General features: G+C 43.3%; 3 protein-coding genes across 6 annotated transcripts; all 3 read left to right on the top strand.

The window, feature by feature from the left end:
• LOC8059502 lies at positions 64-1,006 on the top strand. Its single transcript, XM_002468620.2, has one exon. It carries the CDS (start codon positions 240-242, stop codon positions 744-746), a length of 507 nt encoding a protein of 168 aa, XP_002468665.1. The 5' UTR covers positions 64-239; the 3' UTR covers positions 747-1,006.
• LOC8078017 (THO complex subunit 1) lies at positions 6,698-14,710 on the top strand. 3 transcript variants are annotated; one of them, XM_002468619.2, is made up of 21 exons: positions 6,698-7,047; positions 7,313-7,396; positions 7,576-7,650; positions 8,216-8,306; positions 8,454-8,599; positions 8,699-8,770; positions 9,439-9,511; positions 9,624-9,689; positions 9,831-9,877; positions 9,997-10,068; positions 10,187-10,315; positions 10,392-10,457; positions 10,711-10,752; positions 11,781-11,897; positions 11,992-12,074; positions 12,428-12,494; positions 13,076-13,147; positions 13,303-13,353; positions 13,791-13,850; positions 13,948-14,097; positions 14,197-14,710. In XM_002468619.2, exons 1-21 carry the CDS (start codon positions 6,919-6,921, stop codon positions 14,416-14,418), a joined length of 1,914 nt encoding a protein of 637 aa, XP_002468664.1. In that variant the 5' UTR covers positions 6,698-6,918; the 3' UTR covers positions 14,419-14,710. The 3 variants fall into 3 exon arrangements, with proteins under 3 accessions (XP_002468664.1, XP_021301778.1, XP_021301788.1); XM_021446103.1 differs by having other exon boundaries at positions 7,576-7,662; XM_021446113.1 differs by lacking the exons at positions 13,791-13,850; positions 13,948-14,097; positions 14,197-14,710 and adding an exon at positions 13,556-13,784 and having other exon boundaries at positions 7,576-7,662.
• LOC8059501 (kinase-interacting family protein) lies at positions 14,861-20,016 on the top strand. Of its 2 annotated transcripts, none has more exons than XM_002468618.2 (3): positions 14,861-15,414; positions 17,036-17,248; positions 18,772-20,016. In XM_002468618.2, exons 2-3 carry the CDS (start codon positions 17,146-17,148, stop codon positions 19,749-19,751), a joined length of 1,083 nt encoding a protein of 360 aa, XP_002468663.2. In that variant the 5' UTR covers positions 14,861-15,414; positions 17,036-17,145; the 3' UTR covers positions 19,752-20,016. The 2 variants fall into 2 exon arrangements, with proteins under 2 accessions (XP_002468663.2, XP_021301796.1); XM_021446121.1 differs by having other exon boundaries at positions 17,017-17,248.

Here is a 20,432-nt window from a genome sequence, read left to right as displayed (position 1 = left end):
ACCACACGCTACAAGATTATATAACCAGAGAGTACAAGGATCAAAGCATAAAAATACCGTTGTTCCGTCGTCCGTCTCGTGCTGGCACTGGCACGGGCACGGCAGTTGGCCCAACCCGACCCAGTCAAACGTCCCCAGCCTCCTAAAATTTCCCCTTTCCCCAACTAACACGACACCCCCCATTCCGGCGTTCCCCTTCTTCCTCCGATTGCCCCCAATTCCGACGCGTCATCGCCGCCATGGCCGCCGCGGGCAAGCTCCTCCTCCTGGCCGCCGCCGTCCTGGCGGCGTCCCTCGTCGCAGACGCGCGCCCGTGCGGCCACGCGCAGACGCTCCTCGTTTCCTTCTCCTCCGTCTCCAGGCCCAACCCGGACCCCAGCAACCCCACGCCGCTCACCACCACCGTCGTCACCGTCCTCCGCGTCCGCCGCCTCGGCCCGCACCAGATCCGCCGCCCCGTGGCCCTCCCCGCCGTCGAGCCGGACGTCGCTGCCTCGTCCGTCCAGGACCGCGCCAAGGACATCCTCGTCGTCGTCTCCGGCCTCCTCTTCGGCTTCGGCTGCGGCGCCCTAACTGCCGCCTCCATGTACCTCGTCTGGTCGCTCCTCGCCTCCACCTGCGCCTCCGGCTACGACGACGACGTCTACAGCGACGACGAGGACCAGCTGTCTGACTCCGAGAGCCCCAAGAAGGCCGGCTACGTCATCATCCACGACGCCGACGAGTACGGCGCCGGTAAGAATTAGGGCTGGGGATGCGTCTTCGGTCTTACCGGGGGCAGCCAAAGGATTCGTAATAACATTGCATGATTGCTTGGAATTGTGCAGTATACACTGTAACTGTATGCACCTTTTTATGTGTGTCGCGTCTGTCTGATTCTCTCTATGTATGTCGTTTGGGGGAAAGGAAATTTAAGTTATGAAATGGATATGTTCTTGATGTGTTCTTACATCGTCAAACTGAAATGATACTTGCCTTGTTACTGAAAAACATGGATCTTCTTTGACTGCCACGGTTTACAAAATTGTGGTGTAGTGTTCTTCCTACAAATCGTGGTGCAATATGTGGTTGCCTGTGTAATTATGTATGTAAAGCAGAAATGTGTAGAATTTTCTCCCCCGGAGTTATATCTGGTAGTCTATTCTGGTGTGGAGTACACTGATCTAAATCAATCCAATTGTTTCCACACAGTGACATACTAATGTCTCGATCATTTCCTATTGGAACTTGTGTATGAATGTGACCATGCAACCTCTGCAGTTTTCCTCTGAGCATTTTCGCTTTACCTTTCTTTTTAATGGACATGAAACATGTAAATTGTTGACCACACAGAGTTTCTGGGTATTTTACCAATGATGGATGATTGTATGGTTGTCTGGTGCGGTTGTGGGCCACTAAGTATTTACATTGAACTTTTTCCCAACTGATTGGAGTTATTTGTTTGGTAGCCTATCTAATGTTTGTAGCATTTCTTTTAATTTTTTCATGAATGTGACTGCTACTCTGTCTGCAATATCTCTGAGATTCAATTTAGACAAGGCCACAACAAGCCTGGGTACAGTCTGAAGACAAGTTTGTTGATTTCATCAAACAGCTAAGTATAGCTACATGCTTTACTTCTATGCCTATCTTTATTTTGTTTCATGGAGCCTCTTACAGGCCCCATTTGATGGAGTTCCTGTTGGCTCAGCTCCAGCTCCTTCGTCTACTAGCATGGAGGCGTTTTATCTCTTCTCAAAATGAACTAGGAGCCGGAGTTGTGCCAAATCGGGCTCCATGGCAACACCGTTCTAGTTGTGTTTATATGTTTTGAAGACTGCTAAATTAACAATACAACATCACTGTTTGGTTAACAAAGCTGCCTCCAGTCACTTAACTTTGGGTTGCTTTCTTCTCTCTGTTCCATGGAGCCTACTGTTGGGACGCTCGTAGGGTCTAGTTGTGTTAGCACCTAATTTATCAGAATGTTCATATATAGACGAACTTCCCAATTAAACATTCTTCTTAGGGCTGACCCTGTTGATAAGTTGGTAATCATGTAATAGATGGTTGTGCCTCTGCCTTACCTGAATTAATTAGTTATCTATTTTCAATTTTGTGGTTTTCCCTATCTTCTACGGCTTGAAACAAATTCTTCTGGAGCAAATTGTGTCGCATTTTGTTTTTCGACGTAGCATCTAGTAATTTGTCCACTTTTGTGGGTGTATGTTAGTTCATCTGGTAATCAAATAGCCTTTCTGCGTGTATTTTTGCTGCTTATTTTTTGTACATGTTATTGATCTAGCATGTAAAGTTTATTGCCACTGATGTGTAAACCTGGACAGTCTTCTGTAGCTCAGCAACTGCTGTCATCGCCAGGATTGAGCAGTGAAGGGTATCAATATTCAGAGATTGTTGTGTATTCATCACTTCTGTTAGCATAGCTGTGTGTTCGTGTTTTTGGTACGATTGGAGCTTATCATCCTTGCGCGCTTAATCTTTCTGCTTAGTTGGTGTTGTACTGCACATGGCAATGGTGTAAGAACTATCCATTTGTTTCCGAACAATGGAGAGTTTCTTCCATCCAGTGTTACATTAGCATATTATAGAATAGTTTTATCTCTAAAAAACTATTGTAACTTTTATCACCTCTCTTCATCGATACAGTGTTACATTAGCATATCTAATGTTTATGAAACTCTGTTAAAAGCACTATTAAGAATGTTCTAACATTAGTGTGAAGTATATTCCAAGAAATATCATTAAAACGCACATGCATGTTTGCAATTTTCTATGTTATCCTCATCCACCACCTTCTCGTTCTGTGTTCTTCTATTTTTTTTTGTGTTTTTCTTCTAAATGCCAAAAACAAATAATAATAAATATAATACCATGGATCTTTGAATCGTCTTTCTTAAAAAAAACAGAGATTTTCATCGTCAAGATATGTAATTTAAAATTTTAACTAAATATTATTATAATCTGGTGCAGCCAAGGTACAACTAATCAAATGTAAACTGAAAGCTTGGGCAATTTGTTATCCTGTTCAGTCCAGTATAATTCCCAACGAGGCTTAGCATGTAAAAAAACAAGAAAGAACTCCTCTTATAATTATTAGCGAACAGACAAGTTTTGAGTTTTGACATGTCAACAACTAATTTCTTGCTGACTTTGATCCAATTAGAATTGCAACTTTCTATAAAGGAAGTCATGAAACTCATATTTAATTGTACCATTATACCAACATATGTATATTAAGAAATTAAAATTATGATATGTTTAAAATTTTAATTAAAAATTTATTATAATCTGGTTCAGCCAAGGTACAACTAATCGAATGTAAAATGAAAGCTTGAGCAATTTGTTATCCTGTTCAATCGAGTATAATTCCCAACGAGGCCTAGCATGTAAAAAACAAGAAAGAACTCCCCTTATAATTAGTAGCGGGCAAACAAGTTTTGAGTTTTGACCCATCAACAAGTAATTTCTTCCTGATTTTGATTAAATTAGAATTGCAAGTCATGAAACTCATATTTAATTGTACCATTATCCAACATATGTATATTAAGAAATTAAAATTATGATATGTTGACAAGTAAATATTTTTATATTTTGTAATGAGAGAAAATATATCAAAAAATATTTTAAATTTGATATTAGATTAAGAGGACAATGTCATATTATTGCCAACATTAACTTATATTATAGATGGAATACTCATCTTAAAATAAACTATAGCTTTAAAATTTTGTGCAACATAAATAGATATGTATCATTGTGATCACTGTTTTTCATGAACATTTGATGGTTTCTTCTCCCTGTTGCAACGCCGGACATGTTTGCTAGTTAAACATTAAAAAGTTTAGATTAAAAAAAAGATGTTAAGTTATTTTTGGTTAGAGAGAGAGAGAGTATATAACTAGTTTGTTTTTTTGACGTAACTCAAGGAGGGGGGCAATTGATCTATACTTTGTTTTTTCCATGTCAACTCTCAAGGAGTAATGGAGCATCATCATGCACAAACTAAAAGTCTAAAACAATTCATTGTTATACCTAATAACAACTTTCTCTTTTCAGGTTGAACGCAAAACCAAGGGAATTGCATGTCAATGCTTCAAACGTATGTCCATCTCAACAACGTGCTCTCTTCAACAGCCTTGTGGCCTTGTGGGGAGCTCAGGGAAACTAAGAAATCACATCAGTTTTCACGGAGCAAGATGATCACTCTGTTTGAAACTTTTCAGGAGCAACGTGAGATACCACGCACAAAGTGTTATTTTTTTTTTTTAAAAAAAAACGAACTAGGCTTGGAGTCCTGGAGAAAGATAGAATACCAGTCCAAATCGGCAACCAGGCTCGGCCCATGTTCTACTTTACTACCTTGACGGCCCAGTTTCACACTGCGTGTGAACTAGCTGAAGCGCACCGCGTGGAGCGTGGAGCCAGCCGCGCAGCCGTCCGAGCGTATCCAAAGGTGGGACAGCATCTCTCTCAGCTCCAGAGACGCGTCCCACCTCGGCGACGCAGGATGGGATGAGGGGACGAGACGGCTATATAATGAGGCCCAGGTGCAACATTGTTCCATACTTACCTGGACGGGGTCGATGGGTGATCACTAAGGCCCATGGCCTAGACTAGTGGCCCACATTGCACTTGGTGGGTGCGCTGGTCTACCATCTCCTCAAGCAGGAGAGTGGACGTCATAATTTGTGGTCGAGAGGGTACGCGTTCGCGCGGCCCCTGCCAATCCTAAGAAATTAAATTTTGGGTTTTGCAAGATTTTGATTTGAGATTGCGGGCCTCTGCCCAATAGAACCGATTTTGTTTTGAGATTGCGTTCCTTGGCCCAATAGAAGCTGGAGTCCGCTCAGTTTGTTATACAAAGCGTGGTGACGGCCTGAGCTCTTACTGCCCTAGAAGGAATCGTCCTTTTTCAACTAATAACTAATGTTGTCGCAAAAAACAAAAAAAAAAAAAAACTAATGTACGCAGTTGTTGAAGCAAATACTTTATTCATGTTTGCTAATGAGGATAAGGAATAACTACTTTTCTTTAAAAAAATTAAGGAAAACGGCTGAAAACATTTTTAATTTTTTTATAGTAAAAACATTTTAAAACTTGAAAACTTTATATGGCCTAGGTTTAAGTTTCGTATTAGTAGTATAGTCGCCACAGTAGTCCCCTCGTTGCACAGAGCACTTCTAACATGCAAAAACGGAGGCTAAAATTTGGTCCCTGCCGAGGATTTCTTATAACTCGGCTGGCTCTATTTTCATTAGTTTTTATTTTATTCATATTATGCCATCCAATAACCAAACCACCTCGTTCAGCCAAGTAATTGTCACATTGTTAGAGTTAATATCTGACTTGACATTCACTCTCCGGCACTCGAATCAACTATGGATCGTGTGGATATGGAAGCAACTGTGGATCGCGTTGATATGGTACGTCGTAACGAGCCGTTGCATCTTCACTAGAAGAGAAATCATGAAAATAACAAATACAAGCTCTTTGGTGTCATCCGTTCTATTGTTTTCGCCAGAATCAACATTTACACTGTAGATGATCACATGGAAAACGTTGGGGAGAAAAAAAAAAAAAGAGGACTTCAACTTGTCCACGTACGATTTATTGTTTCACGCGCTCTTTTCACTTTCTCTTCTAGTTCTTGGCATAATACTTCTCCATGATAGAGAACCAATTCCACTGGAAACAAAGTGCTGCAAACCGCAAAATTCCAGCGCCTATCACCTCTATGAACGCCATTAATGGGGAGCTCTGCGGGGATAAACCAGCAGTGGCTGCAGCTAGCATTTCGCCCTCGAAATTGCAGGGGACAATGAATTTTGCTGATTTGATGCCGTCCAGAGCCTTCTTGGCAACGTCATCGGCCTTCATTCTACCAGATGATCCTGCTACGATATTTGTCAATTTTGTCCTGCTCTTAAGCTCTGAAATTAGGCAAACCACATTCTCAGCATTCATCAGCAAGAAAAAAAAAAGAGAAAGAAAAAAAAGAGTATCTTCTTGAAAACTTGGGATGCAAGCTTAGTGGCAAGTTTTCTATTTTTCCCCCCAAATTTTGCTGGCATGCTTCAGAAAATGATACCATGAAAAGTTGAAAACATGCACTAAGGAATCAAATGAGAGCATACTACGAGCTTTGCACCGAATGAAACAAATGGGAGTGTAAAATATTCACTCTAGCAGGAATTTTTAGTATACTGATTTAGAGCGCCAAGTGTAAGCATGAAACCAATCGATTGCTGAGATCAATTTTGCCAAGTTGGAAAGTTTGAATATCTAATCCAAGAGGATAATTCAGGCATTCGATCTTCTCGGGTTGCTACCAAAGCAGAGATGAACTGAAACGAAGTTGGCCAGTTCATAAGCAAACGCTTACCCTCTTCCAACCCCAGAGTCTTAGTGTCAGGAAGGAATATCACCCTCATGCTGCAACGAGCCAATCATGTAAACCTGTTCGTTATTTAAATTTTGCGAAACATTCTACCTGCAAAAACTGAAACACTTCCCCTGTTTTTTGTGTGTGCAAAATTTTTTATGAAAAAAAAAGAAAGCCCAAGCTTTTGAACCGGGGGACCGTTTCGATACGTGATTACAATCTGGGCCCGGAGTCAGTTATGGGCCGCAGCCCATGCACAGCTCAGGTGCGCGGTCCATCTATGCCTTGGGCCTTGGCTTCTCCCTCCTCAGCTCTCGGCCAGTCTCTGCCCCGCACGGCGCATCTGTTCCTTCTGCTCTGCGACTGCGAAGCCTCCGCGCTCGTATCGTAGCCTGTTCGTCGCCGCTGCTGCCTTCCGGTGCTTGCCGCCGCTCTTATCTTGTTCCGGCACCGCGTCAAAGGGCCGTTCCTCTCTACACTAGGCGCCTGGTAGATCTCCCCAACTCAACCGGGCAAGCCTTACCGCCCACTTCACTATGGCGGAGCCCTCGCCGCCGCCGGCGTCGAACGCTGGCCTCCGTATCCTCCTGTCGAAGGACCGACCGGCTCCTTCCCCGCCACCCACCGCCGCCGTTTCCAGCCACGCCGACCGCGACCGCATCATCGTGAGCTCCCACTCCCTCCCTCTCATCCTGTTCATGAACCCTAGCTGCAATCATAGTAGAAAATTCATGCATCACGTTTGTTTCTGTTTCGATTGCAAATCACCATGGAGCTTCCATGGAGGTGTTGAAAAAACTGTTAGTAGTGGCGTAGCTAGTGATTGTGTGAGAGCAAGGATGGAGAAAGAAAGCTGAAAATTTAGTGAAATTGTTTCTGCATTCTACCACACGTGTACGGTTGGTGAAATGATTTCTTTGCTCTTTCCAGGGAGTTTTCCGGAGCGCGTTGTCTAGGAATGAACCCCCAGAAACATTTTCTCTTCAGACAGTTCAGGAAGCAATTAAACCTCAGGTATCTACGATCAATCTGGCATGCTTCTGAATCTAGATTTGATGATGAACCATTAGTGATTCATGTTATCATTTTCCTCTGTTTTATTTGCTTGTGTTTTAGGTAACCTACCTATCTGATTTGACTTGTCGTTTAGTTCAGTTAATCATCTGATTTCACACGCATATCTCATTTCACAGAAGGAAACCGTGTTGGTTCTAGAGGAGAACCAATCCTTGGAAAATGCTCTTCGAACATTGCTGCAGGAGCTTGTGGTAACTTTCAATGTGGCTACACTGTCCTTTGATCTCACTTGATGATAAATTGGTTATGGTTAGGTAGTGTTGTTGGCACATGCATTGTTCTGGGTCATTGCATCGCTGGGGATACTATGTTTCTGAGTAGGACTTCCGCAGAAGATCTTTCTTCGCCCTAGGGTAGGCTACTATTGACTTTAACTAAAGGAATGGCTCTGGTACTTAGGAGTGATTGGGTTGTCCCTTCACTCAGAAGATAGGGTTGTTTCTTGCTTTGGTTGAATCAACCCTTCACTCGGGGGAGCGGACATGGGGTTCTTAGAAAAGCACTAGCCCCGACTGACGATGTCATGTAGCAGCAACTAATTCTAAAATAGGAATTGGCTTGGCTGGCGGTAGAGTTTTAATGATTATTTCTAAAAGAAATGGGAGGTGTGGCTGCCTTTTTTATTTGCAATCCTAGAAAAAATTACATTGATTGCTGATTCTGTTTTATATGCAGAGTGTATGTCCATATTTCATTTGCAATCTTAGAAACCAACATTTATTTCTGATTCTGTTTTTATTATATCTGTATTCTTAGTCATCTGCAGTCCAATCGGGTAAAAAGATCATGCAATATGGGAATTCCTTGGATAGTGGAGAAAGTAACTGCCCAATAACTCGCCTTCTTGGTCAGTTGCAGTTCTTCCAACATTCTTTGTTTGAATCCATACCTATCTGAGGACCTTATGGCATCACCTTCTCTTTTTTCCTTGAACACTATTTGGTGCCTGTGTAGCATTAATTTCTGTTCTGAGAACAATGTTCTTCCATGATAGATATTGTGCTTTATCTTTGTGAAAGAGGGCATGTTGAGGGTGGTATGGTATTCCAGCTGTTGGAAGACCTAACTGAAATGTCAACAATCAAAGACTGCAAAGATATCTTTGGGTATATTGAGAGTCAACAAGATGTACTGGGAAAGGTAATTGTGATCCTTATTCCGTTTGGTTAGTTTTGGTTAAGTACAGAAGATACATGTTTGTAACTTTGCTGATCGATTATCGTTTTGGGTTGTTTGTAGCAAGAACTTTTTGGACGTGGGAAACTAGTTATGCTAAGGACTTGCAACCAACTTCTTCGCAGACTATCGAAGGTTAGATTCAGTTGTTTTGTTTGTGTCTACTCTTTGAAGTTAGATTTGCTGTTGTTCTAACATTTCATCTTGGCTAAGTGGCCATTTTGTTAGCCGGCTGACTACCTTAAAAAATAACCCCCCCCCCCCCCCCAAACAAAAAAAGGTAAGAGGAACCATGTGGCATTGCCAATAAGAAGAAATAGACACCCAAATTGAAGTAAAAAAGGACACAAACCTGGGTGGTAGTGTACCAACTGAGCTCAGGTCAGTTCCTAGTGACCTGGTCTATTAAACTGATTAATCAAAACTGAACTGTGAAGTGTATTGAGTTAGAGATTTGCTAATAACCTTTGCTGTAAACTAAATGATCGATTGTACGATATCACCAAAATCTTGAACTTCGTGAACCAACTCTTCTTATGAATTGGAGTTTTTCCAGCGCTTTTTTTGGCTGAAGAGTAAATTTCACCACCTAAACTTATTAGGTGTGCCACTTAAGGTCCAAATCACCCTAATTAGCATAAAACTTGCCTATGTCACTTGCTAGCATGACACCTAACATGTAGGGGGCATGACAGTGGTAACATTTATTTTATTGCAAGAATTTAGGGACCCAAATGCCATCATGGTGCATTCCATGCCTGTTGAACCAGCATTGATTTTCCCTTCATTCTTAAATATTTCAGGCAAATGATGTGGTGTTCTGCGGGCGCATTATTATGTTTCTAGCACATTTTTTCCCATTATCCGAGCGTTCAGGTATGCATATTGTATATCTCTTTCACACCATTCTCACGTAGTTGGTCTATTATGGGTAAACTATGTATAAGTGTCTGTGTACCCCATTCATTTTGTTTGTCTACTTTAACAGCTCTCAACATTAAAGGAGTTTTCAACACGTCAAATGTAACCAAGTATGAAAAGGATGCTATGGATGGTGAGTATGACTCATCTATGTTAATACTATAGTGTTTTATTTCGTTTATTACACCTGACCTCTGCAGATGAGTTTTTTTTTTTCACTTCTGTAATCTGTCTCCCTAAATGCTGTGTCATCATCTATACTTGTGTTTCTCAGGAATCTCTGTTGATTTCAACTTCTACAAGACCCTCTGGAGTCTACAGGTTGATATTTGGCACTTCTGGTTATTCTATGGAGTTGGAAATTGTCGATAGTATCATACATTCCTCTTAATCATCGACATTTTTTGTTTAATGATCATTTTTGAATATCTATGTACCAGGAACATTTCAGTAACCCAGCTTTGACTAATACAAATCCAGCAAAATGGCAAAAGTTCTCTTCCAATTTGGCGGTACATCCTTTCATACATTTTTGTTCCAGTGGCATGATTTATGGTCACATTGCAATACTGTGGCCTGTGGCCTCATTCTGAATATCTGATACTAAGTTAAGAATTAACTTCATTCCAGGTTGTGTTGAGCACATTTGAAGCTCAACCTCTTAGCGACGATGATGGAAAACTTAACAATCTCAACGAGGAGGAAGACGCCGCTTTCAATATTAAGTACCTGACTAGCAGTAAATTAATGGGTTTAGAGGTAAAAACTTTTGAGCAGGTGGCTCTACTTTTCTTTTATTGTTTATATTTGTGATATAATCATTCCATTTTTTCAGTTGAAGGACCCAAGTTTTCGACGCCACATCCTTGTTCAGTGCCTTATATTTTTTGACTATCTCAAGGTACATAAACTTTGGAAGTTGGGATGATGCAATGATAGCATGTATTAGGCAATCATACAAGGCAAAATTCTAATTAATAAAAATGCTTAACCTAATCTTCTATGTTGTACACCTACGCGCACTTGTGTGAGCACATGTACTATAATATCCCTTTTTTCTGTTACAATACCATTTTACTGCTATTTATTTCATTTTACTATTGTGTTATAGTCACTGAAGTGCAGACTGCTGACAAAGTTATTTTGTTCATCAGGCGCCTGGAAAAAATGACAAAGAAGGTCCAACAGGGAGCATGGTCAGCACTGAGACTTTGACATTTTCATTTTCCCCCCTTATGCAGTTATATACTTGACATGAACATTTGTACATATTTGTTGTTCAATATTGCCACCATAGTTCTTAAGGCGTAAAGGCGAGGCATGGCAATGCGGCATCGCCTGGACGCCTAGGCGCCCGCCTTGCCCGCCTAGGCGACCATTTTGCAAGGCGCTGGGGGGTCGCCTGGACAACTAGGCGTCGCCTAGGCGACGCCTTAAGAACACTGATTGCCACTGCCAGTTCTCATGAAATCCTTTGTTCTTCTTAAGCATCTTGTGCCTGTATCACTAGACTACAGAGAAGGGTTCTGTAAAATACTAAATATACATATATTTTTATAGTCCACAGCTTGATAGTGTCCCTCCAATCTTTATACATGAAAGCTAAACCCTAAATAACAGATAATCAAGTATTCAAGTGCTGTTGTCCAAAAACATGTGTAGTGTTGGAGGACTATCTGATGGTTTAGGTTCTTCCATTTAGAAATGTCAAGATGCACTCGAAAGAATCTAGAATAGTGTTCATGTGTACTCTTGGGTTGACTAATAAAGTCACTGTTTTTTTCTCCCAAAACAATGCCCCACATACATCTTTTGTCTCCCATATCTCTGGCCCAGCTGCTCCCTAAGTGAAGACATCCATCTCATCCATATGCATGGAAAATTTGCTCTCCCTCCACTCTCCTTAAATCCCATACGAAGTCTCATACATTACAGTTACTGATGTTCTATCTGTGAAGCTTTTGTGGGTTTAACACTAGTTTTTAGCTGTTGCTGATTTCATGGCTTACATTTACACCAAAGAAATTCAAATATTTACTTTTTATATGGATAAAAATAGGTGGCTTAGAGTAAGTTGGTGGTTTGCATGGAGTGTATGCAGGAACAATATCACAATATGATATTTGAATAGTTTGAACTGACTAATCTATTTCTTTCATCATTGATGACTCTCAAACCATGGTTCAACTGAATAATTTGTTCCGTATATTTTCCCGTCAATCAGAAAGAGGAAATCAAATCTTGTGAAGAGCATGTTAAGAAGCTTCTGGAAATTATTCCCCCAAAAGGAAAGGAATTTCTTAAAAGCATTGAACATATTCTTGAGCGGGAGAAAAATTGGGTATGCTTTTTATTGCACATGGTCCAAGTTTTTTTTTACCTTTATTGTTGGAACTTACACAACCAATGATTCTCATCCTTTATATCTTGAAAAGGTTTGGTGGAAGCGAGATGGGTGTCTTGCATTTGAAAAACCACCCTTTGAGAAGAAACCAGGTCAGGCTGGAGGTAGAAAACGGTATGCTACTTTCTTAAGGCACTGGACTCACTGTCAGTCAATTGTTTTTATTGATTATCTCGTCAAAACTTGCCTAGATTTGTCTAGGAAAGGTTAACAAGAGAGAAATTATAATAACAGAATTGTATGCATTGTCAATCTTAAACTTGCATCTAAGAAAGACCGTGTCCAATCATATAGTTTATGTTATGACTCTGATAAGGTAAAATAAAACATGGGGATATTTTGCACAAAATATAAATCTTTAATGTTGCAATCTGAAAGGATTGGTGTTCATTGTTTCCAATTCCTTTTTATACTTTGCCTCCATGACCAGAAGTAAAGGTGATATTGCATGCTTTCTTGCATTGTAGGAAGCCAAGGTGGAGACTGGGAAACAAAGAGCTCAGCCAACTTTGGAAATGGGCAGAACAAAACCCTGTATGTTCACATACATCTTCCCACTATAGTGCGAGTTATGAATAAAGTCGCACAAATTTATAGGCTTTGGGGCCTTGATTTAAAAAAAAACATTCTTATGTTCCAAGAATCATTGCACCACTGTCCATTTCTGCCTTTATATATATATACTTGTATAGAAATAAACTGTTCACTTTGCTGATAAGCTAGGCTGAAAAATACTGTTCGCTGATTTTTTGTGAGAGAAAAACACTATACCCTGGCATCCCTAAGTGATTAACACTATAAAGTCTTGGTGCCAGTCTCCTTTCATTCTGTTAGTTCCCCACTTTAAATTTGAACTTGTTAACTAGTCTAAAAATATCTAACTAGTCTGGAATCCCTAAGTGATTAACACTATAAAGTAGTGCTTGTCCCTTGAATTAAGGTTTAGACTTTCTTTGCATTTTTTCAAAAAAAATTGTCAAATTATATATAGGGCCCTTTCTCCCTTAGTTATGAGCATTGCTACTTCTTTTCTTCTGTATTCTTTTACTGGTTATTTTTGTCGTACAATTTTCTTTCATTTAGTCTAACCACTCACATCTTTATTGGAGCTGTAGAATGTTTTGACTGATCCTGACCGTGTCCGCATGCCATCAATTACGGAATATTGGAAACCACTTGCAGAAGATGTAAGCATTTTGGCTTTCTTGCATCTTGTTTTTAATAGAAAGTTACATGGCACCGACCTTGGTGGTTATTTTTGTACTTTGACCATTCATCCTTGTGCTGTAAATGAAGTTTTAAACAGTCTTGTAATTACAGTTGTACCTATCTTAACATGCAGATGGATCCATCTGCTGGAATTGAAGAGGAGTACCACCACAAAAGTAATCGGGTAAGTTTGATTTCAGCTATGGTAATTACTCCATTGCTGTTTTTTTAATTATTTACTCGATGGGAAGTATTTCTCGAGCTTTCTATTGAGTTGATCAGGTGGACCCTGCTAGCTCATTATGTTCAAATTGTCAGAGCTCTCCATGAAGAGTTTGGACTGCTGTTATAATTAAGTGCTATTGAAAATATTGATTTCTTGTTAGGCACAGCTGCTGGAACTTATCATCTTATTGACACTACAACATTGGGACTTGTCATTTCAAAACAGCCTCCTGATGGCATGACCACAATACTGACATGGTCACATTGGAAAGAGACATAGTTATCTTTTCAGTGCTCGTTTAGAAGAGGCCATTCTTTTTCATAGGCACTGGGTTTGTGGAAATAGCATTTCATATAGCTAATAGATTGGTTTAAAGAGCAGCTTTTGTGTGACAGGTGTACTGTTGGAAAGGACTACGGTTTTCGGCCAGGCAAGACTTGGATGGTTTTGCTCGGGTATGTCAAGCATTGCAACGTAACTATTTCATTCTCTAGTGCTAGTAGGGTGCAAGATTGAATGAATATGGATAATGATCACCATTTCCTTTTTCAGTTTTCAGACTACGGGATCGAAGGAGTTGTACCTTCAGAACTCCTTCCACCTGAAGTAAATGCTAGGTTTTCTTCTAAGCCTGCCGAAAAGGTTAAGCGGACGAGAAGGGAAGATTCAAAAGGCATGTCAGCTCAACCCAAAGAGCAGCAGGTACATCGACTGTCTTCTTGATCATAATTGTCATTTTAACACCATCTGTAAACACCAACAATGTCATGTCTACATTGTTGCTATGGCTGCTCTGTGCAGGTTGCTGCGACACCAGAAACCGATGGCGGTGGCAGTGGTGGCGATCCAGAAGAAGGGGCGGCACCAATGGATTCCGACAACGGCGGGGTGGAGGATAGTCAGAAACGGAGCCCAGGGGAGGTCTCTGGCCCTGAAAGCGGGCAGTGCGAGCCTGAGGCGGATGCCGATGATAACGTGAAGACTGAAACCACCAGTAGGGATGCTCGTGCTAGAGTAGTATAAAGTGGGCGATGCTGAACCATTCTGCCCAGATTTTCGAGTGACTGACATTGGGCATTTTTATAGGTACTGCGAGACTCGAGTTGAGACGTTAGTTAGTACATCCTGCAGTGGTGATTGGATTGGATTTGGATGTAAAGTGGCTGTTTCGTAGCTGTATGTGTAATTGTTGCCCTGCAGTTGTTGTTTATTCAGCAGGAGTATAGGCAGAGGCTCAAGCTCAACCGGCGTCTGCCCGCTTGTCTGATCATATTTACAGTAGTAGATCTGGAAATGAAATTAGATTGTTTGTTTATTTATTTATTTATTTATTGTCCACAATAAATTTGAGATCCCGGCGAGCCTTTTCAAATGGTAACAGGAACAAGTCGTTTGAGCTTGTCATGTCGCCTTAAACAATCGGAACAGGTGAATTTGGTTGGTTTGTTAGGTTGTGTATTAATTAATGTATATAGTACACATGTCTACATGTATTATTGTGTATCGAATCGCATTGCGTCCGTGTTTGAAGTTTAATCTTAAACCGCTTGAGCTGTTGAGCAGGGCACCTGGACGGCTTGGACGGTGCAGCGCGGTGGCTGGACGCAAACGCGAGTCACGAGCGCAGCAGAGGGCACTGGCCAGTGGGGTCATGCTGGGTGCAGACTGTGCTCCGTAGCAGGAATAGCCGGCTAGCCGCCCGCTGATGCTCGTCGTATATATGTAGCGGGATGAGGCCCTTGGTTCTCCTTCTCTTCGTCTCGTCTTTCAAGTACTAGTACAAGCAGCAGCAGCAGCAGCAGCGCCTTGTCTGCTGCAGCTTGTTCACACTCCACAGTACTGCAGAGAGAGAGAGAGAGAGAGAGAGAGAGAGAGAGATCAAAAAAGTGCTCGCGGAAGGAGCTCTTCTTCTTCTTCTTCTTCCGTCGCAAGAAGGAGAAAGAATGGAGTCCTCTCCATAGCCTGCCTCCTCTCTCCAGTGTAGAATACTACTACAATACAATACAATACTGCTGAGCCGTAAGTCCATCTCCATCTACACACCTCCTCTTGTGTTTACTCCCTTTGCTGATCTCTCTTGTTCTTGCTTCTCCGCCCGCCAATCCTTACCTGTTTGAAATCGAGTTGCATTATTGCGTCCTTTCAAGTTTTAAGCCCCGTTGCGTGAGTTTCTTTTTCTTTTCTGTACCCTTTTGATCTTCTAGCCTTGGATCATCTGTTTATCTCTTCTTATTCTTGGTGTGTACGTAGACATTGTTACACATGAGTAGCAGATTTTACCTCTGAGCTGAGCGGGGAGCTGTGTGCCTCGCAAGCCATCTATTACTATTGCCAGGTAGTGTAAACGGTGTTGTTTTGCAGATTGGTAGGAGGATCACAATTTTTTTTCTTTTTTTTTTCACGGTGGCTATTTATTATTTACAGGGGCGCTGGGGTGCAGCTAGAAAAAGGCACCCAGATGCCAGTAGTGCAGTAAAAAAACCTACAGTATACTCTCGTTTAGGACAATTTAAACAGTATTTTTTTAAGACAAATCTACATTTCGGGAGAACATGTCTGTAGGAGTAGTCGGATGCACGAGTAGATAGTGATAGAGGACAATAATTTAGAGCATGAAAGTTGCAGTGCTCACTGCAGTATACTTGTACATGCTGGATGCTGCTGCCCCGCCGCCCCCTCACTTTTCGCGTGCAAAGCGAGAGGAGTAGTACTACTGTATTTTTTATTATCCCCGAGCCGATCATATTCGGCACGATATTTTTTACATAGTACGGAGTACAGTATCTTCCTCAGCCACAGTAATGAATAAGTAAATAAAAGATTATTAGTAGATCTTTTTTTTATTGCTGTTAGTTTGGTTAAGGTGAACATACTTTCCAAGTACCAAGCCATTTGAAATGCACCCCGCCAAGGACACGCATTTTTTTCCACCGCAGGAAACACGCACACTGACTCCAACACGCAGGCCCCCACTCGCACCGCACCAACACGTTACAGTAGGGTAGTGTAGAAAGCAATTGAGGTAGAGGCGGTAGCCCGGGATACGGTATGGCCGTAGGGTTTTTTTACCAGCGGGCACAGCAGCAGCAGGAGTAGTACCGTGGTGGTGGAGGCCGGGACCGGACCGGCACGTCCGGTCACGTCGGATCCTCGTGTTCTCTGCACTAGGGCAGGGCACGTCCATGTCCCCGACCATCGCACGGGTGACGCAGGCCTTGTTTAGTTCACCCAAAAAAAACAAAAAGTTTTCAAGATTCTCCGTCACATCGAATTTTGCGGCACACACAGTTTAGCTGGAAATCACGAGACGGATATTTTCATCCTAGTTAGTCTATAATTGAATAATATTTGTCACAAATGAATGCTACGGTACCCAAATCCGAAATCTTTTCGGAACTAAACAAGGCCGCAAAGACAGCACGCCTCGCTTGCCGTGACGTGCTGGTACCGTGTCTACTCTACTGTTTCAAGTTTCAACGTGTTGTACATGACGCTACAGTTGAATGCTTATCTTTTTCTTTTTCTCTCACTGGTATTTTTATGGAGTACGAGTTTTACAACGTACGTAGTATAGTACAGGATGGGTGTGTGTAGTAGCTGTGAGACTGACCTTACCTATAGGCTGTGTGGCTTGTGTCAGGTGGCATCGTCCGTGGGTCGCCGTCCGCTGGCCACCTGCTGTCGCTGACAGACACTGGGCAGCAGGCGTCGCAGTCGCAGGAATCGAATCCGCCGCGTCACCACCGTCTCATGGAGTCGGAGGAGGCGGACTCGTCGTCGGCGCCGGCGCGTGTGGGTAGCGTGAGCTGCCGCTCGCCCACGTGCCCGCCTTGGCTCCAAGCGGCCATTGCAGGTCCGTCGCCTCTGCTTGCTTTTCCCTTTTATTTATTATCCAGCATTGCATTGATCGCATGAGGGAAAACCATCACATGAACGTCCTCGTAGTATCAGTGTCCTACTGCTGTCTGCAGTTCTGCATTGCAACAACATTTTACTTTGCACTGCTTATGTCATGGTAATCGTACACTACTGCCCCCATCCACTCCTTCCATCATGGTCACGGTCACGGTCACGGCGAGTTCCAGTTCTGCATGCGAAAACAAGTGACTGATGAGAGAGCAGGAAAGGAGGTCACGGGCGTCCTTTGAATTGCCGCCGCAGCAGCAGCATTATTCATGACGCACACGATTCCCGCCGGCCGGCGGGACCTCTTTCTTTGTCATGGTCATGGCTACCTGCCTTGCCACACGATTCCCTCCTACTGTACAGCCTAGGCTACAGTACCGGCATTGCACGGTCTAGGGATAAGGGAGAGCAGCACCATGACCTTTCGTTGCCTTGCTTTTGTACACTAGCTTCCTCGTCGAATCTCTCTCCCCTCTCTTTGGATTCCATTCTTGCTGCAGCGGCCATCGCTACAAGTTCGAGTTGAGCCGCATGGCTACTGCCGGTACTGCTACTAGTAGGAGACAAAAGTTGTCCATTACTCCTACAACGGATCATTCCAAGTCAACGGATCCATCACTGCGTACGCCTGCCTGTAAAAACAAATCCCCCAAGTACACCCACTCGTCGTGTCAATGCTGGGACAAAGGTTGGCACGACAAAGATATCGCACTGTCACGCCCTCACATGTTGTACAGCCACTCAGGCCTTGTTTTCTTCCGAAAAAATTTCGAATTTCGCTATTGTAGCACTTTCGTTTTTATTTGACAAATATTATCTAATCATAAACTAACTAGGATCAAAAGATTCGTCTTGTGATTTACAGACAAACTGTGTAATTAGTTTTTGTTTTCGTCTATATTTAATGCTTCATGTATGTGCCGCAAGATTCGATGTGACGGGGAACTTTTTGGATTTCGGGGTAAACTAAACAAGGCCTCATTCACTCCTCTTTGTAATTTCAAGTGTTTCATCAATTCAAATAAAATGCGTACTAGTTGAAATATTCGTACTTTGAATTCACCTGCGTTCACCTTACGTTCAAAAAAAAAAAAGAACTAAAATGCGTACTAGTAGTTACAACCAACTGTTCTGACCATTTTCTAAAAAAGTTTAACTATTCTGATCATTACTGCATTACCGTTGATATATTCGTTTTGCTGTGCCCATTTTCTGCTTAACTATTCAGACCATTAACATTGAAATGTATTCTGATCGTTAACATGTGCCAGTGGTGATGGTTTACTCCATGATTGAACTACTGTAGTATTTTTGTGTTGAATCCACGAGTGACATTTTTTCTGTCTTCATTAGTCCACGGGTCGAAGTAATAACATTTTAATTTTACTTGGCAAACATTCGTACTGAAACTGATGAATGGTTCCTCTGCCTTGTGAATTTGATTTGAAAAAAAAAAAAAATTGGTTGCAGACATCGAGCAGCGGGTGCGCGCGCTGGCCGTGGACGAGGCGCCGCCCACGGAGCACTCCTTCGCCGAGCGCGCCGAGAACTACTACCACAAGCGGCCGCAGCTGCTGTCCCTCCTCAGCGACCTCCACCGCCGCTACCTCTGCCTCGCCGACCGCTACTCCCAGTCGCTGTCCACCATCCACCACAAGCACCCCACCTCGCTGCCGGCACCCGCCGTCTCCGACTGCGGCTCCTCGGACGTCGACGACCGCTGCTCCGACGCCGACAGCTCGCTCTCCTACCAGCACCCTCCGGGTGCCGGGGTCAGCAGCAGCACCACAGCCGAGGCCGAGCTGGTGGTGGCGGAGCTGGTGGCCGCGTGGGTGGAGCGCGACGTGCTGGCGGACGAGGCGGCGCGGCGCGCGGCGGAGTCGGCGCGCAAGATCGAGCTGCAGGGGAGTCTGGTGGAGGTGCTGGAGTCGGAGCGTCTGGTGCTGCTGGGCGAGAACGCGCGCCTGGGCTTCCGCGCGTCAGCGGCCGAGGACGAGGCCGCGGCGGCGGCCGCCGAGCTGGGATACGCGCGCCGCCGCGCCGCGGAGATGGCCCGCCTCGTTGTGAAGCTCCGCGAGGACCACCGCGTGTGCATGCTGGGGCGCAAGGCCGAGGCGCTGCAGGCGCAGGTGTACGCGCTGGAGCTCCGCAACCGCGAGTGCTACGAGGCCATGGCGGCGTGGGAGGCCGAGCGCAGAGTGGCGGGCGCCGAGATCCAGAGGCTCCGCGCTGAGAACCGCCGCCTGGCCGACGAGGCTGCCGCGGCCGCGGTGATGGCGAGGAGGAGGAAGCGCAAGGGGAGTGGCGGGTGGTGGGCCAGGGTCAGGATGGCCGCCGAGTGGACGCCGTGCGCGCCTGCCACGACGGTCGCGGTGAGGAAGGTCGGCGAGCAGGTGAAGGGGAAGGATGACGGCAAGTACTACTACGGCGGTGGATGCTTCTGCGTCTAGTCTAGACTGGAGACGAGATTTTTGGCGCGGCGTCGATCTAGAGCAGTAGCAGTAGCAGCTCTCCTCCTTTTGTTACTGGTAATCTGGTAATTATAATATAATTATTACGAGTAAAGTCAGAACTTGGCAAGTGAAGGTGAACGCTGGTGGTTGTTAAAATATACTTATATTACTACCTTCGGCGTTATTGCAATTCTAGTTTAGTTCTTCATTTGCTTGTACATTCAGGTTCAGGTCACGGCGAGACGTAGCCACCTTTCAAAAATTGCATGCATATCCATCCCCTAGTGTAACCACCCAATGCCAAATACATATGTATTCTAAAAACATATGATAACCTTCATTTTTTTCGTTTTCGTATTTTATGACCGTGACGATAGTAGATAGTTGTTTTTCTCCTCACAACCATATTTAGTAATTTATTTATCGACAAGAAAATTGTGCTCGAGCTAATTTCTTTCTGCAATGTCAGATCGATTTTTCTTGGAGCAATATTTAGCTTTTAATTTCTGATATATGCATACATGTTCACCCCCTCGCGCATGATATATTTTCCTTTGAGTGTGCAACTGTAAATGTCTAGATTACCAGCCGAGGTATATAAACTAAATAAACCCTGCTTTACATGAAATAATCCTACTTCTCTCGATCTATGTCTCTCTATATGTACCATCATCATAT

Source organism: Sorghum bicolor, chromosome 1, assembly GCF_000003195.3.
Source record: "Sorghum bicolor cultivar BTx623 chromosome 1, Sorghum_bicolor_NCBIv3, whole genome shotgun sequence".
Classification (NCBI taxonomy): Eukaryota; Viridiplantae; Streptophyta; class Magnoliopsida; order Poales; family Poaceae; genus Sorghum; species Sorghum bicolor.
The sequence above is the reverse complement of the archived record's forward strand: the minus strand, read 5'-3'. Positions and strand labels throughout refer to the sequence as shown.

Bases quoted from the DNA above. Each gene is read 5' to 3' on its own strand.
- LOC8059502 (XM_002468620.2), top strand. From the start codon at position 240: ATGGCCGCCGCGGGCAAGCTCCTCCTCCTGGCCGCCGCCGTCCTGGCG.
- LOC8078017 (XM_021446103.1), top strand. From the start codon at position 6,919: ATGGCGGAGCCCTCGCCGCCGCCGGCGTCGAACGCTGGCCTCCGTATC. The intron at 8,600-8,698 runs GTAATTGTGATC...GGTTGTTTGTAG, and splicing joins AACAAGATGTACTGGGAAAG to CAAGAACTTTTTGGACGTGG. The intron at 13,148-13,302 runs GTAAGCATTTTG...CTTAACATGCAG, and splicing joins GGAAACCACTTGCAGAAGAT to ATGGATCCATCTGCTGGAAT.
- LOC8059501 (XM_002468618.2), top strand. From the start codon at position 17,146: ATGGAGTCGGAGGAGGCGGACTCGTCGTCGGCGCCGGCGCGTGTGGGT. The intron at 17,249-18,771 runs GTCCGTCGCCTC...AATTGGTTGCAG, and splicing joins GCTCCAAGCGGCCATTGCAG to ACATCGAGCAGCGGGTGCGC.